The sequence below is a fragment of the Heterocephalus glaber genome, unplaced genomic scaffold (genome assembly GCF_053883595.1).
Source record: "Heterocephalus glaber isolate CG9 unplaced genomic scaffold, H.glaber_assembly_v1.0 deba00001456, whole genome shotgun sequence".
Lineage (NCBI taxonomy): Eukaryota > Metazoa > Chordata > Mammalia > Rodentia > Bathyergidae > Heterocephalus > Heterocephalus glaber.
In genome coordinates this window covers 398,672-416,512 of record NW_028258304.1, presented here as the reverse complement: position 1 = coordinate 416,512, position 17,841 = coordinate 398,672, and the positions used below count along the sequence as shown (strand labels likewise).

At 33.4% G+C, this 17,841-nt stretch overlaps 1 protein-coding gene across 11 annotated transcripts in view; it reads right to left on the bottom strand.

Annotated features, from left to right (window-relative positions):
- Window positions 1-17,841, bottom strand: part of Exoc6b (exocyst complex component 6B) — a 721,832-nt gene that overhangs the window by 414,892 nt on the left and 289,099 nt on the right. For all 11 annotated transcript variants that reach the window (XR_015452923.1, XM_087215909.1, XM_087215910.1 and 8 more), the window contains one exon: window positions 10,020-10,088. Coding sequence is in view for 10 of the 11 variants with exons in the window: in XM_087215909.1 (XP_087072035.1) it covers window positions 10,020-10,088 (69 nt within the window). In the remaining variant the exon portion in view is untranslated. The remainder of the gene's footprint in view (window positions 1-10,019; window positions 10,089-17,841) is intronic.

The window sequence follows — 17,841 nt, the reverse complement described above, 5'->3', positions numbered from 1 at the left end:
CTAACAGTGTAAGTTGGCTCCTCAAAGGCACAACTTGCACTTGTCTCAGATAGTGTGTTTGGAAAGCAGATGAATATTTTTGGAGAGGAAATAAAGTCCTTTTAAAATAAAAACAAAACAATAGTTAAATAAAAAGACAAAGAAGATTAATGTCTAAATATCGGTTTCTGAAATATTAAAGTCATCTCAAGTTCTTAAAACTAAAATTCAATTATATAAACATCTGAAAATCTTAAAAGATTTGAAAATGGTGCCTACTCATCTCAAATTACTATTCTCAGGAAAGCCTTTCCATTAAAAAGTTCATTTTTTTGTATTTCCCAAAGAAAATACATACTTTAAATAAACATGGTAGATTTTTTTAAAAAAAATAAACAATTATTTGAGTGTCTGTTTTTTTCAAATTTCTTTTTTTTATTCTAAACAAAGACCACAGTTTGTGCTGAACAATGGAATATAAAAGAATCAGATGTACAACGATTTTAGAAATCTATTTGGGGGAAAAAATTTACAAAATGTACAAAACTTTACAGCAATAGATAGTAAACACTTAAATATTAGAAGGTCAGTACTTATTAATTTAATGGAAGGAGTTAGACATCAACAACTCTTCTGTTTCATAAGAGATTTCAGCTATTAGAGGTAGGGGGGAGAATAGATGGATTGGACAAGAGAATGTTAAAAATCAAAATCAAAAGTTTCATTTTCATTATGACATACGTTTATGATGCATAATCACACTGAAACTAATGCTATGCGTCCTGCTTCCTGACTCATTTTTTAGTGTCTTAAGAAGCAGTATTTCTTTCAATCCACTAAATTATGAACATTTTGAGAACAGAAAGTGTCCTGACCATCTTTGAATTTTTCAGTATGTGTGGATATGTTGGCTTTAGAAAAGTGTAGGTTTTTTTTTTTAAGATCTTCTCAGAATATACATAAAAATATACTGTAAAAAGCTCAAGACAGGGCCGGGGATCTAGCTCAGTGGTTTCGCCGCCTGCCTCGTAAGCGGAAGGACCCGAGTTCGATCCCCGGTACCAAAAAAAAAAAAAAAAGAAAAGTAAAAAGCTCAAGACAAAAATACAGCACATAGAGTTTCATTTGAAATAGGGGAACCTTCGGTTTGGTTCCATTCAGTTTGGTTTGGCTCTGTTCTGTTTTCAAATAGATCAGTTGATAAGACTTGTGTTCCCCAGACGCGCATCTCTAGAAATAACTTTGAGACCTGGATCATTAAGTTATATGCCTCTGGCAATGCTGGAGTTCTATATCCATAATTTCCAATTTTTCATCACTGGCAAAATATTGTTTCCCTCTGAGCAACATCTTTGGAAATATCAAATAAGAAAAAATATATTCATAGGCTGTAGCACCTAGAGTTTTGCATATAGACATTTTTATCTTGCCTTAATTTCTAACATAGGAATAGCGAATGACCTCATTTGTGTGTATGGACGAACCAATATTTAATGTGTACTGAAGTACCTTTGTGAAAAACTGAAAAAGTTAAAATAATAGATTTTAGTATAGTTATGTACTGTATATATAAATTGTTCTAAAATATAAAAGAGTCAAGAGTTTTAAAAAAAGAATGACACTACCGAAGTATATATGTAGATTTTAATGGAAACTAAAAGAAACTCAGTCATGGCACTATTTGTTTTTTAGCATTTAGATCCATGCTTGGTGAGAAGCACTGGCAAATAATGTTATGCCGATGTATATCTTTGATTCATTTGCAAATCAACTGTTTTAATACCAAGACACAGCACAAAAGTTCCGCAATTTATTTAAAGCATCCAATTTTTAAAAATCAATATACTATCAAAAATACAACCTATTCTTCAGATTTAAGTCTATGCTCCAATTATTACAGCTAAATTTACCTGGTTATCAAAGAGCAACAGTGCCTTCAATAAAAACGCAAAAATAAAAACCTTAAAATCTTCATCTTAGTGCCAGCAAAGAAACTGTATCATAGCATGATTTAATGAATCCTGTCTCTACCTTAATGAGGTATTTTTTCCATATCTACCACACGAATAATTCACCTATTTAATAAAGTTAAATTCATGAAGCTGAGTCTTTTAAAAAGCAAACTGTTACATAAAATCCACTATATTACAAATATATATGAATAAACACTTCCATTATCACTTTTCAAAAAGATCACAAATTTTGACTCTGAAAGGAGACATATTTCTTTAAAAACTCCAGTGTCTTACACTCTTCAATTATTTTTCCCAAGTGCTTTAATATATGGCAATTTCATTAGAAAGTAATGCATTTAAAATTTCCATAACACCTCAGAAAACATGTTCCTTAGAACTGCTTGTATCTGTTCCTGTTTCTATTCTCTAAATCCTTTCCTTGTTACTATCTGTAGTTACATGACCACGGCTTTGTAGTTTCTCCCAGCTGCCAGTGGAAAGCATACCGGCAGGAATCCTTAGATTAAGAGTGGGAGAAACATGTTCTGGGAAGATTTCTGCCTAGCCTACTCCATTCTATCCTCTTCTGTTGCAATGGTTATGAAGGATTGTGACGGAATGTGAGTAAATTCTAGCTCTGCTGCTGATTCACTTCTCCTAATAATAGGTCAAGTATTTTGAAAGAAATTTTATTAAAAGCAAATAAAAGCCAGACACAGTGGTACATGCCTATAATCCCAGCTCTTTGGGGGTCTATGATAGAAGGATCCTAAGTTCAAGGCCAGCTTGGACAACTTAGCAAGACCCTGTCTCAAAAGGAGCCTAGGGATATAGCTAAGTGGTACAGCAATTGCCTAAGCATGTGTAAGGCCCTGGGTGCAAACACCCCAGTACTAGGGGGAAAAAAAGCAAATAAAAAGTAAAACATATATTCTGACATATACTACAGTTACTTATATTTGGGAAGATCAATTACTAACCAACAGTTCTCATAGTTATTTCTAAAATCCCAACTTAAAGTAAAAGAATTCAGGGTACAAAACTAACGGTTTAGCTGTGGAGGGTAACTTACCCTCAACAGAAAAGAGGTAATCTGTTTGTCATGCATAATGGCTACCCCAGGAATAAAAATTTATGACACAGAAATAAGATTAGTTTGAAATATGCTTTTACATTTAGAATTTTGGTGAGGCTGTCAAATCTAAGAAAAAGACAAGATGGTGAGAAGTTGTCAGGAGGCTTATAATGAGGGGCTACTCTGATGTAACTGGGGTAAGCTACTCTGAGCATATGTCTGTAGCCAGTAGACACCTGAAACCTCACTCAGCCTGTTCTTCTCTTTAGATGAGAGATTATTTCTAGGTCTAAGGGTAAGATCCAGGGAAATAGGAAAGCCTTTGAAATTCTAAATCAAAATATGACATGTACATATGTACATTTCATCCAGGTAAAGAATTCACAGCTTTCATCATATTCTCAGAAGCCCTTTGACCCCCAAAACTTTAAAAAAATACTGCATTTGCCATTCTTTGCAATAATTAATTCATTGCACAACAATATTTTATATTTCTGTATATGTCAGACTATTTTAACATTTCCTTTAGTTATTACAGAAATAGTAGATAAAACTGAGGTTCTTATGATTTGTATAACACTAGGTGGTTGCTGTTTTTTAAAAAAAATCTATATATTGATACAATGACTAGCTTGGGACCAAAAATATCAGAAGTCCTTAAGGTAATCCTATTACAGTAAATACATTGCAGAAAATACATAAATCAAAGGTCTACATCTTTCTCATTTTTTTTTAAATCGAGGAATTTATTAATTAACAGATGATGCAGATCACTGCAGACCAAGATACTACAAGAAGAAAAAACTCACAAATGAGACACACAAGCTTGGGTATCATTATATTTACAGATGTGCTCTGCTCATTCCTCTTAATGATAACCAAGCTGCTTGTTAGGGTGTGTATACATAATGGGTAAGCAGTGAACTTGAAGATTCAAAAAGATGTTTCAGTGTATAAAGAGCTTAAAGTATATACAAATCTTTTTCAAAACTGAGCTGGGTTTGAGGTTTAGAGCCCAAATCCATGACAGATAATGGTCAACAGAGTTTTTAAAAATCTGCAAGACAGACTGGTTTCTGTCTTCATTAGACAGATAGTCCATCCATCTTTTTAACTAACATTACAGTAGGTACAAGAAGCTCAGATTATTATCATTCATCATTACCTTAACAGTAAAATTTTTAATTTGTTGTTTTTCCCTTTTTAAAAAAATTTTCCTAAAAAAAAATTTTCCTTAATGACTATAGGATGTTTTGTGTTCTGCCCCTTACCTGCCCATCTCTAAAATGTAAGGGAAGATTTAAACCATGTAAGTTGTTTAAAACAATCCCATAAAATACAACTACCTTTGCCCTGCACACTTCTATTGTATTATTATATCAAGGACCAAGTCTCAATTAACCACTATCTGACCCTTGTTCACTTTCTTCCCTCTCCCCCCACCCCCCCCACCAAAGTTTGCCCTTCCTGCCAAAGTTCAGTACTTCCTAGAAAAGTCTCACTGCCTGTTTGATATTGTACTTCACTTTAGTCACCAAAGGAAGAATTTACAGGTGCTTGGCCCCATCTATAAGACCATGACCGAAATCTGACCTCCTGTTACAATACATGAACTCCTGCCCTACTGATAAGGCTGGCAGATAGAAGTAAGATTTTTCAAATAATCCTTTGGGAATTTATAAGCAGCACAGCCATAAAAGGGGGGTGAATGGAAGGTCGGTTTCACTAAAAATAATAAATATTGCCATGTTTATTCAAAGTGTGCCTTGTTATCCTCAGGCCAAAAGTTCAGATAAACACTATTGTAAATGACAAAATATTAGAACTTTTTGTTACTTGTGTTATGATCCTTCCGCTGAACACCAATAGTACTGTTTTCCCTTGTATAAGTCCCTGCCCTGATATGGTATAACACTGCCTGTGACTAGAATTCTGGATTCATTTGCAGGTTAAAAGGAGGGTAGTTATTTTTCAAAATAAAAAACAAATATTTATTGAGTGTTATATGCTACTAATACTAGTAGCTGGAGCTAAGAAAAATAAAATTAGTAAATATTATACCTGCCCTAAAAGAGCTTACACTCCAAGGAAAAGGACCATCTTTAGAATCTGAAGATAATTCAGTGAGCACTGATACAAACATACCTATACCAGCGTGAAGCAGAAAGGGGTCCACTGAGCTCAACATGGAATATCAGGAAAATTTGCTGGTAGAAACAAGTATAAAGTAAATAAGGATCAGTAAAATAAAAAGAAATAGGAGTAGTAATTCAAGCAGAAGGACAGCATGAACAAAGGATGAGATGCATAAAACAGCATGATGCACTAGAAGAACTGGAAGCATTTCTGTATATTAAAGCAAGGTGACAGGCAACAAGGTGGAAGGATTTTCTGTCTTTCTATATACAATATTTTTTTTCTACAGTTCATTATTTTACCCTATAGATGACCAATTAGAGGACTTTAAGCAGATGACATTTATGCTAGATTTGCATGCTAGATTTGCATGCTAGATTATGACTATAATAAAAACTGAGTGAAAGATTCAAGGCATAAAGTAGATCAGTTAAGGGAGACTTTTTAATAATTCAGATGGCAATTCAACTAGGACAATAGTTTTAGGATACAGGATGAAGAGATGGAATTAAACTATATTTAGGAGGTAACATTTGCAAGATTTGGAGGTCTGAATATGGTACTAAGGGAAAACAAGAGTTTAGGTTTCTGGCGGATGACTAGATGCTGATACTACCTGAGACCACTGCAAATTCGAGAGCAGCAGACTGGGCAGTAGTGGGGGTGATGATAGTGAGTTCTTTTTAAAACGTACAGACATACTAAGTTTTTGCTGCCTGTGGAATCTAAAAAGTCAGGTTCAATAGATGATTTTTGAGTTTGTTTTTATGTTTGTTTGTTTTTGTTTGTTTGTAGGAGGAGGAGTGCTGGGGATTAAACTGAGTGCCTTGAGCATGCTAAAACCACATGCCACCTAATAGAGTACACTCCCAGTTCTAGTAGATGACTATAAGTCTGAAACTCAAGGGAAAGTTGAAGAACGAAAATACAGATTTGAAAGTTGGCACTTCAAGCCATGAGAGTAATTATATCTTTTAAGAAAGGCAAGAAACAAGAGAAGTGAGACAAGAATAGAATCCTGGGAACACTGTGGTACACAGAGAAGAAGCAGTGCCCACAAAGACCAAATCAGGCAAAGGCCAAACATATCATAAAAGAAGACAAGAGGATCAAGAGTTAAAAGGTGGAAATCATCAACAAAGTAAAAGTCAGGAGGTCTGCCTGATAACAAACAGTTTCAGGACAAGATAAGTACATAGTGAATGGATGAGAAAATTAAGAGTGTAGAAATACAGACAAGTATTGGAATAGAAAGGAATGAGAGAGATATGGTTTATTTTCTTCCCCATTTCTCTATTCTCAAATCCTCTTTTCCTTTTTATTCTTTTATTTCTTTTGAAGACTAAGGATCAAGACCAGGGCCTTCTTACTGAGCTACACCCCCATCCCTTTTTTTTTTTTTTTTATTTTGAAACAATGCTTGCTAAGTTACTAAATTGCCTCGCTGGACTTGGAACTTCTGATTCTTCTACCTCAGCCTCCTAGCTATCATGCTCAACTCAAATCCTGTTTTCTTAGAAAAGTTTTTTTCTAGTTTTATTACTAACTATATTAGAAAATAAGAAAAACTTTTTATTTATATTAAGTAATTATTTTCAATATCTTTCTTGTTAATATTAGGAACAGCTATCCTTTACCATAGAATACAAATTAGTGACTTGGGAATGGAGAAACAAGTAAAAAAAGTCTTCAAAATGCTGTGAAGTCAATACATATATTTTCATATATCATATATTGTGGCTCTTCCTTTAGCAAAATAAGTGAGTTTTATTCAAAATTCCTATAAGTCCGGAAAAGCAATGTCTAAATTATAAACATACATTGCATCCCCCTCCAAAAAAAGAGCTGAGTTCTTAGTATTAACTATACATTTTAAAAACTATGAAATGGGCCGGGGATTTAGCTCAGTGGTTTCGCTGCCTGCTGCGCAAGCACAAGGACCCGAGTTCAATCGCCGGTACCAAAAAAACCAAAAAAAAACTATGAAACACTGTGAATGGGGGAAGAGACTCATTTCTGTCCAATAAATAATGCCTTACAAATTATTATAGAAACATTATGAATAACAAATATTTCAATATTATAGAACACTAATGTATAGAATTTTTTAATGGAAAGTTTAAGGTCATTCTCTTTTTCTACAGTTTTATCATTTCTAAAGAATTACCCATATATCTTAGCTTCTGCAATATTTGAGAATACATGTGTGTTATATATAGTCATTGTACAATTAAGAATGTGTAGGTTTTTTAAATGTAAAATTTGTATGTTGATTACACAGACTAGAACTCCTATGTATATGTCGCTACTTCATACTATATAATTTTAAAAATACCAATACTGTATCTAACCATCAGAGGTAACATAACTCTCTGCAGACAGCAACCATTTATTAAATGCCAATTATTTGCAAAAACTGAGTTAGGCATTATTCATTCAATACCTATAATTACACTAAGTAGGTCATTATTATCCCATTTCATATATGAGAAAGCTGCTAGTAAATGTACAATTAAATTACATCAATACTCTTAGGGATCACTATCAAAATTCTCAGTAGGGACAAATTTGTTATGTTTTTATATCAAAATCATAATAAAGTTATAAAATAGCATACACACAGTGATGAGATATAGGGCTGTCATGGTCATTCAAAAAATATAACCTCTCCTGGTATACTGTAATCATTTTAAAGCATAAGTCCTTAACTTAGTCATACATCTTTAATCTCCAAATCCATTTCATGCAGAAGAGAAATTGAGTGTTTATTAAAAATGTACATGAATAGTAAGATTTGAGTCAGGAGAATTTGAGTGGTAAAATATGGAAGAAAGTACAAAGAGACAACCCTGTGACCATGTGACAGAAAGGAACTTTTAATCATAACTCAAGAAATATGAACTTGAAGGTTAAAAATGATGAACTTGATTACATAAAAATTAAGAATTTCAGTTTCATGAAAGGCTGCTGTAGTGTCTATTTTTCCATGGTGTCACCAAATTCTAAACTGTCAACATCAACAATACATAACGAATTTTGAAGATTTTTTCCAACAAAAATAAAGATAAGCTCAATACAAACATTAAAGGTTAAAAAGTAGGTATCAAATGATTAGAAAATCCATAAGGAAAAACACAATTCTTACCATAAGTCAGAGAAATAAAAATTTAGACAAGGAGATTTCATTCAATATTCATCTGGCTATGAGAAGTTAGAAATTAATTAAACATTATTATAAATTATGATCCAACAATTCCACTCTTCAGCACAGAAAACATATAAATTCACAGAAGTTCACAAGGGCTTATTATTTTTCGCTAGATACAATTTAATAAATCGTAGCAAATACAAACCAATAATTAACTATCACACCCAAGTGGGAGGAAATGAGGATAGATATTTAAAATAACCCTATCTGAAAGTAGTAGCATACGCCTGTAATTCAAGCACTCTGGGAGGATAAGGATGGAAGATTGAAAATTTGAACCCATCCTGGGCAACTTAGCAAGTTTTTTTCCTTGTTTTTTCTTTTTTTTTTGCAGCACTGGTGATTGAAGCAACTTAGCAACTTAACAAGACCCATCTCAAAATAAAAAATAAAAAGGACTGGGACTGTAGCTCAATAAAAAGATCTTGGGTTTAATCCCTAGTACTGCAAAAAGTAAAAATAAAATAAAATAAAATGAAGTAAATGCTGAACAATAAATAAGATCCACAGCACAACACCATTTGAATAAATTAAAAACACATATACAAAATCATACATTTTTTCCAAGCTACATATACATACATGACACATATTGAACATTAGGGTTAGCATACTTAGAGAAGAGACAGGTGAGCTTATAGCTAAGAATTAATGATAAAACCTCAATAAAATAAGATGTAAGAGCGTTATATAAAATGATAATAGTGTGTCACAACTTAACATATACATGATTTATCTAACTCTATAAGTGAGTCTGAAAACAATTGTGTATTTATTTTAAACATCTTTTATAATTCAGTCTTCACCTGGTTTCATCTTCATATAAACAGTAATAGATGGAGAAAGAGAAACACAGAAAGGAGAGAAAAGAGAAGAGTGGGACATGGAGAGATAAAAATAAACAACAGGAAAGGGAAGAAAGAAGAAAGAAAGAGGTCTTTCTTAAACTAATGGAGACTATCAAAAAATACTTCAGGCAATTAAAAGTTCATAGACAGTGTCCTAGAATTCTAGAGTAAAGACTGAGTGACACTATGTTAAATATATGGAGGAAAAAAACAAATTTGGCAATAAGGTATATTAAACCTATTAAAAACAACTTGATACAAGTTTCACTGAATTTTGCTACATACAATATCAAGAATGGGCTTCTCTCATCAATTTGTCTTTGTTGATGCTATAGTTTAATTTTTTTAAATTCACTTTGTGTTTATCTGCGTGTCTGCATGTAGACACATTCTCAAGATGCAGAAAGGGTCATTTCTTAGAATGTTATTAATACTTTTAATATTTTCCCCTCAGAGAAGTCTTTTCAATGAGTTTTACAGAACAAAAAGAATAATTTTTATCAGATATAAAACTGTAAAAAGTTTTCAAAAGCATGTAAAGGTAGGCTACCATAGTTTAACTATATTATTAAATTTAAAATTATTATCAAATTTGAAACAAATCTGTATGTATATGTAACTATTCCTAATAATCTAATAATCAGTGGTTGACTGATAGAAATGTACTATCTATAACATATTACATGGCAAACAAGAACAAAAGTTTCAAGAACCAAGGACAGAATGTAATCAAACTACTTAACACTATTTTCTCATTTTTCATACTTAGTAATAGAGAAACTACCAAAATTATTAGGCAGAACCAAATAAAGACTCACCAGGACAGAATATATGTGTAGACATCGATAAACAGGAGAGAAATCCACCAAATCTTGGGCTCCAGGTACCTGCAAACACACAATTATCACACAAAAAAATTTTTAAAAGCCAATAAAAACCACAGCATTCATTTTTACTGTAAACATGTTCTTCCTTAAGGCCAGGTCTAGCTTTAAGTGGGAAATACAAAACAAACAAAAAGCCACCATGAACCCCAAAACCTAGTTCTGTTATTATAGTCATGCAAGTAATAAGCTGTGAAGATATATTCCATGGCTGGTATAAGCCCACAATAATAGAGAGCAAAGAACATAAACAAATGGCATTGGTCCTGCATCTACCTATAGAGATATATCTTGGACCATGGGCTATTAAAGGGAAAATACAAAGAATTATTTTTTTTCTCTAACATATATGGTGGTTACATTAAAAAAACTAAGTTTCAAAAATGGAAACAAAGTCTTTGTAAATAGGGAAGGGTGGAGGGGGTGAAGGGAAGGCAGGGGAATGGGGAAAAAATAAGAACCAAGATACTCTTATAAAGGTACAAGATCCCAATGATGAATGTAACTGTATTATATACCTAAAATGTACCAATAAACTAAATGGAAAAAAAAAAAAACTATGTTTCAGTGGCCAAAAATAAAACTTGCTGCTCAAGATGAATTAAGAGGTCTGCCAGCCAACTTCTGAAGGGCATAAGAATTAGTGAATATTAAGTGACCATGCAATCAAAATACGGAAGTACATTGGAAAGGAGGGAGACTTCACATAAAAACTAAACTAATGAATAGAAAAGCCAAACCTAGAATTAACACCAGAGATTTTAATGTAAATAATGGATACTGATTAAACTTAGGCATAAAGAGAAAGTAAAAGAAAAATCACCAGGCAGATAAGTGGAATCAAGTTGCAGTGCTAAACTAATTTGTTATGTGACCTGACAATGAGTAAGACACAATGTACTTTGGCTTACATTTCCTCAACTGAAAAAGGAAGCTAATGGTTGAAGTTCAGGTAGTCAACAAAAATAAAAGGTGACACTGAGAATAAATGCTGAACAAAACAACATGAACCAGAAAATGAAAAGAAAAAAGAAATATACATAAAGAAATGAACAAAATAAAGACCTAGCAGAAGTCTTTACTATAATACCAGTGGCTGTATGATTTATCAGAATATAAGCAGCAGGCACATCTAAATTGAGTTAGGCTGATTCATGATTTCAAGGTCAGTCAGTTTCCTTTATTTCACAAAGTAAACCTCCTGTCTTCTTTGGGGCATACCTTCTCTAATCAAGAAGCTTTTCTTAATGAAACCTACTCATTTTCAACTGCACAACACTTCCTTCCTTTTTCCTTGAAAACCAATACATCTCTATAATTACTGGTTCAAATTTATTGACTATTCTGCTCATCTGCTTCACACCCATGAAGGCAAAGATTAAAGTTCTATATTTAAGTACTTTATCATGCTATACACTCTGCAAGAGAGCAAAACAAACCTTTATGGGAATCTAAAGATTGCTAAAAATCCTATACCATGGCCCAAGAATAACTGTATTTTAAAAGTCAATAAGTAATCATTTAGGTAATCTTATTTGAAATGACCACAACATTAAAGCCCCTTCTTTTATTGCAAAGTGGAAATTTGAAGGAAATTTATCTTGCAAAAAAAACCACAGCCTGTTTTATCTTGCCAAAAAAACCAGGAAATTTCTTTTAACTTGCCAAAAAACCAGAGGCTACAACTAAGCAAAACACAATCTTCAAAGACAAACAATAAAAACACATTTAAAAATTATATTCCAGATAGTAAACAACATGTAACTACATATGCATATGAAAAAAGATAAGAGGAAAATATGTAATTTTAAAAGTTTGATCTATATAGGAAACAAAGTTTTTTTCTTTTATATAGAATTAGCTTTTATAAAGCTACAATATAAGAATATATTTATAAAAAGTCAAAGAAATTTTTTGCCTAATTTTGATTAGCAAATTTAATTGTAACTTTGTTTTATATGTTCCTCTTCATGTGGTTTATTTTGTTTTACTTTGTCTCAGAGACATGGTTTCACTCAAAAGGAAAACTACTTAAAACCATTCCTGACAGCCTTGGCCCTTTCCCATTGTAGACCCATCCTTATAGAATGATCATCCATACTAAGGGACATTTCCCTAGAAATCTGTGACAAATAAGCTAACAAGGTCCTTAACAAAGAAAGATATTTGGTTAATAATGGGCCGGGAGTGGTTTATCTGTGAAAACTTTAAAAAGAGAAAGATATATGTAGAGGGGTAACAAAGGTCTTTTGTCATAACCAACAAATATTTACAATCAAACTTATTTTTGGTGAGGCTGTTTGACAACACTGTATCAGCTTCAAACTCTTTAAACTGTTTTGACCTGTAAGTGTTGGTTCTATTTCTTAGCCTCTAAAACCATCATCTAGTTTGTTCTCCAAGTACATGACTGCCTGATTTGGAAATAGTACAGAGATCCAGGGAAACACTGAAGGAGCAAAATGGGGCTTCAGCTCACAGTCTTTACCCCTATTCCCCAAACAGCCTAATATTTAGAAATCATTTTTCCTACATGCTCCCCTCTGTGAGAAACACTAGGAATGAACGCTGTGAGGAACCAAGAAGAGTACTGTGAGGATAAAGGTATGTAAAGTATGCACTGACTCATGTTGCTTTGAGCTAGATGTTTTCTCTGCTTCCACTAATGAAAAAGAATCACTTACATCTACGGAAAGGCAAAAAACAGAAGAGCAACACACTTGGTACGTGATGGAATGCAACATGACTGCAAGAGTAAAAACGAATTTTCCAAAATCTAAGTAAATGGAAGCAGGAAAGAATACTAGAACAAAAGGCAGTTTTTCCTGACTCATAACCACAGCAATAGGTCAGTTTAAAGGCCCATATTTTGCTCTCTATTTAAAACATTAACTTTCTGTCCAAGCTGTCTTCATCCTTCTTCCCCTCCTTTGCCCCTCTCTCTCCCCTCAAGTTGCAAAGAATGCAGGTTTAGGTTTCAACAAGGAGAAGTCCAAGGACACTTTCCTAAGCTAACAATGACTGTCTCTAATGGTTTCTGTCTCCTAACAAAAGCCATGACTCCTTCTTTATCAGCTTCATCTAATTTTTCCTTTCCAAAGTAAATAACACAGCCTTCGCATTTTACACATGTCCAAATTTGACAAATCATTATCGACTGAGACTATAGCTGATAAGAGATAACTTTGTGGTAGGACATTGTCATTTCCTCTCATAAGAGCTCTTTCTTTTGAGAGACAGAAGCATGATTAAAATAGTTAAACATTTCCTCTGCCAGTTAGTCAGGAACTCAAGACATTAAGATACTGGAGTCTGTATTTTTCTAGTTCAAATAGACCTATGAATATACCAACAATCACCATAAACAGTACATTCGAGATAATTCTGCTTTTTTAACTAGTTGTTTTCCTTCTAAGAGAACACATGAAATAATTTCATCACCAAGGACAGCAGCTGCCTAATTCCCTTTATGGTTTCTGAATGAAGAGCATTGGTGCCTCTTGCCAGCTCAAAGCTCTGTATTTTCAGGAGGATCAAAGAGTAAGATTTTAGATTCTACACCTAAGACCTGTGCCTCAGAGCATGTTATATCATACCAATTAAGTGAACATGTGTATTTTTAAATAAACAAATAATAAGTTATTAAAAGAAGTTTGAGATGACTGAATTACAGTATCCAGGAGTATATATCATGGAGAAAAATGCTATATTTTTTTACAATTTCACATTCACATACTCATTATAGATCATGTATATTCACTAAAAACCAATAATATGATAATCTGCTTCACTATAATGACTGTTATATCTGTATGATAAATATTAACAACTTCAGTTAAAGCACCAAATTGTTGTCTGTGGAGAATTTGTTAAGTAGCATTTATATAATATAAATACACCAGCTTTCACATAAAGTTACTATTTAGATGACCAAAAGTTGTGTGGAGACAATAAGATACAAAGTAAGAAAAGTATATTTATAAATAGGATTAATAAAAGAAATTCTACCAAATGATCTTATGAGCTTCTGGAAACAATATTTATTGAAGAAGACAGAAAGATTCAAAGTAGGCATGGGAGTATTAGGTGATCAGGAAGAAAAGAAATATGAACATTTCTGATTGTGAAAATTCTTACACAAATAAAAAAAAACAACCAGAATCTAACTTTTATGGAATCATTTTCTTATACCCTAATATGTCTTAGTTCTGGAAAAAGGAAGTCTCTGAAAATGGAAAGATAAATACAGCATAGGAAAATGTTTTCAAACATTAAAGTAAAAAAGGAGATTTTGATTTTAAAATAAAAGCTGTCACTCAAGTTTTAACAGATATATCCATTTAATGTTTTTATAGCTCTCCTCTCCCCCTCAAAAGGATCAGTGTCTGCAGCTATTTCTACCGACTATTTTAAAAGACTTGCTAGAGAAGGAAGGTAAAGGGGTAGGGGGACAAGATGGGACTATCTGCAAGTAATAACCTGATAAATGTACCTGCTTAAAGCTAAGTAGGCATAGCGTGACTCCCTCCACTCAAGGAGAGTAGTAAATGTACCATGAGAGATTTGCCTATGCTACTGAGAAAGACAGTGCATGAAAACAGAAATGCATTACTGCACTCTAGCCCTGTTGTTCACACTTTTGAGGCACAAGGTACAGACATAAATGCTCCCTCTCACTCTTCTGCTCTCCCTCTTACACACAACCCATTTATTTTTCTCTTAAAAAACCTTTCAAAGTAGATGGATCATCCAAAAGGAATATGATACAAGTTTGCAAGAAATTTAGATATGTTTCTCAGTAATTATCCAAGCCATCTTCCTCCTTAAAAACACTTCTGATTACCACTTTACACAAAACAGTTTCTCAATGTTGGTAAATGAATGCAAGGACTTGATGTTCATTTTAAATATTAGTTGAACCTCAAGTCATTAAAATGTACCAGGCATTTTTCTGTAAGAAGCAAACAACAAATGATTAGCTGAAGAGACATAGCCTTTGCATTCATAAGATCAGTTGTGACTGCCCATATTATGTCTAAAAGCCAGGAAATACCTGGCAAACATTTTTCACCAGGGTGATTTTCTGAACTACTTTTGCTTCCAAAAATTTAGAGAAAAGAAAGCTAGAATTCATTTGGATATAAGCTTTCATGGAGCTAGGCTAAATACCACAGACATATCAACAAACTAGAAGCCCTGTGATACTAAGAAACTAGAATTAGGAAAAGCATAAAGATTTTCTAAGCCTTGCAACATATAAAGACACATTCACCAGAGCTCTATCCTAAAAAGTACAGAATTTTCTATAGCGCTCCTCACACATTATTAGGATCCTTGCTGAGAAATCTCTAAAGAAATTACCACTTAATTTACTCAAGTGTTTGCAATAAGCACAAGAAAACTGGGAAAAATCACTGGTTCTGCTTATTCAAACAATACAAAAAAAAAAAAAATTTAGGATCGGGGATTAGCTCAGTGGTGCTGTGGCCTGTCTCACAAGTGCAAGGTCCTGAGTTCAATCCCCAGTACCAAAAGAAACAATCTATGACCAAATGCAAAGGATAGTCCCTCTGGAATTTTCTGCTTAAAGCTGAACACCAGTGACAGAAAATAAATTGGTTTTTCTTTAACCAGGACCCACTATACGCTAAGTCACTCTAAGTTGTGAGACCAAAAGACAGGGCAATTTAGCAATAAATATGATATGAAATATAAGGGCTGGGGATGTACTCTAGTGACAGAGCACTTGCCTAGCATGTGCCTAGCATGTGCACACACACACATATATAATGCATATATTTTATATATATATATATATATATATATTCTGAGAGGAGGAAAAATTAAGGTGAGCAAAAGTAGGTAGAAAAAATATATTACTGGTTAAAAGTAATATCCCTAATAGTAATAGTATTTATATAAACTGAATAATTAGAAGGAAATAAAATCATTAGAAACATGAGCAAAGCAGATAGCTGACCTCCCCCAATATATATATGTATATATATATATACACACACACACACACACACACATACACACACACACACACACACATCCCTCAGACTTATAACTCAACTTTACCAACAGTAGCAAAGATCCAAACTAAAGCCCGGGCATTTAGCTCAGTGGTTCCACTGCCTGCCTTCCAAGCAAAAGGTCCCAAGTTCGGTCCCAGGTGCCAAAAAAAAAAAGAAATGCAAACTAAAACTATACAAAGACACCATTTCTCCTCTATGAGACTGACAAAAATTTAAAAGCTCAAAAAATACCCTATTAAAGAATAAGGAAATAAAGCACTTCATACATTGTGGGGGTAGGAATGGGTTGGAGAAAATAATATATAGAAGGAAATTAGACTATCTATTAAAATTATACAAGTATTTCTCCCTTGACTTAATAATCCTGCTTTCAGAAAATTACCCTGAGGCCACATCTCCAGCTATCTGGAAAAATATTCTCAGGTTTGTCTGATTTTTTATTGAATGAAGTTTTAACGCATTTTACATGTGGTAAAATTCAATTTTCTAGTGAAAAATTCTGTAAGTTTGATAATAGGCCAATTTTTATTAAGAAAAGAAGTGAAACACTAAAAGCCTACAGAGCTTAATGAGTATCAGGAATAAGTGAAGTAGACCAGCATTTTAAGCTGTATTCTTGTAACTGATATACTTTGTATATGAAATATCTAGGACTATTATTCATTTTTACAAATTACTGTGTTCTCTAGCCAGAATCACAGTGCACATTTGTAATCCCAGCACTCTGGGAGGCTGAGGTAAGAGGATCTCAAGTTCGTGCCCAACATGGGTAACTGATCAAGACCCTGTCTCAAAATAAAAAATAAAAAAAGCTGGTGATGCAGCTCAGTGTGAAGGTGCTGGGAAAAAAACTCTACACATCAGTGTTCTACTGCACACTGCCAGTATGTAGAAATAGCAGGGATTTGTGGCTTACTGAGAAGACCGTATCTTTGGTGGCAAGCTTGCTATTCAAGGGCAGTCCAATACTAAAACTAAGAGATTAAGAAATTAAGTTGGGGGCAGGGGATTTAGCTCAGTGGTTCTGCCGCCTGCCTCAAAAGCACAAGGACCCAAGGTGGATCCCCGGTACCAAAAAATAAAAAAGAAGAAAAAAAAAGAAATCAAGTTGGAAATCCAGATTTTCAAATGAATTTGGATGACATTTTTTTTTAAAGACAAGATCTTGCTTCATAGTCCAGGCTGGACTTGAACTTGCTATGTATCCCAGGGTGACAACAAACTTGTGACTCTCCTACCTCAAGCTCCTAAAGGCTGGGATTACAGCCTTTACATATGCACAAAAAGAAAAGCTGTGTGAAAACACAGCTAGAAGGCAGTGATCTTTAAGACATGAGGACTAGCAGCAAGAAGCAAGAAAAACTAGTCATGCCAGGACCTTGATCTTAGACTTCCCCTCCAGAATTTTGACAACATATATTTGTTGTTTAATCTTCCTGGTCTGTTAATATTTTTTTATCACAGCCCTTGCAAATTAGTATAGCCTATTACCTCAGAATTACTATAATACCACAATCAAGACATCCATGAAGGTTTTTTATTACATGACATTTGTATATAAGTTAGCAATTCCATTATTTCAAAATAGACATCACAATCTAGAGAGCTAAACCTGACATGAGTCATTTGGCCAACAAGATTTATTTCACTCATATTTTATGCCTCTTGACATGAATGTAATGTTGATGACTACTCCCTATTTATAAACTAATTAA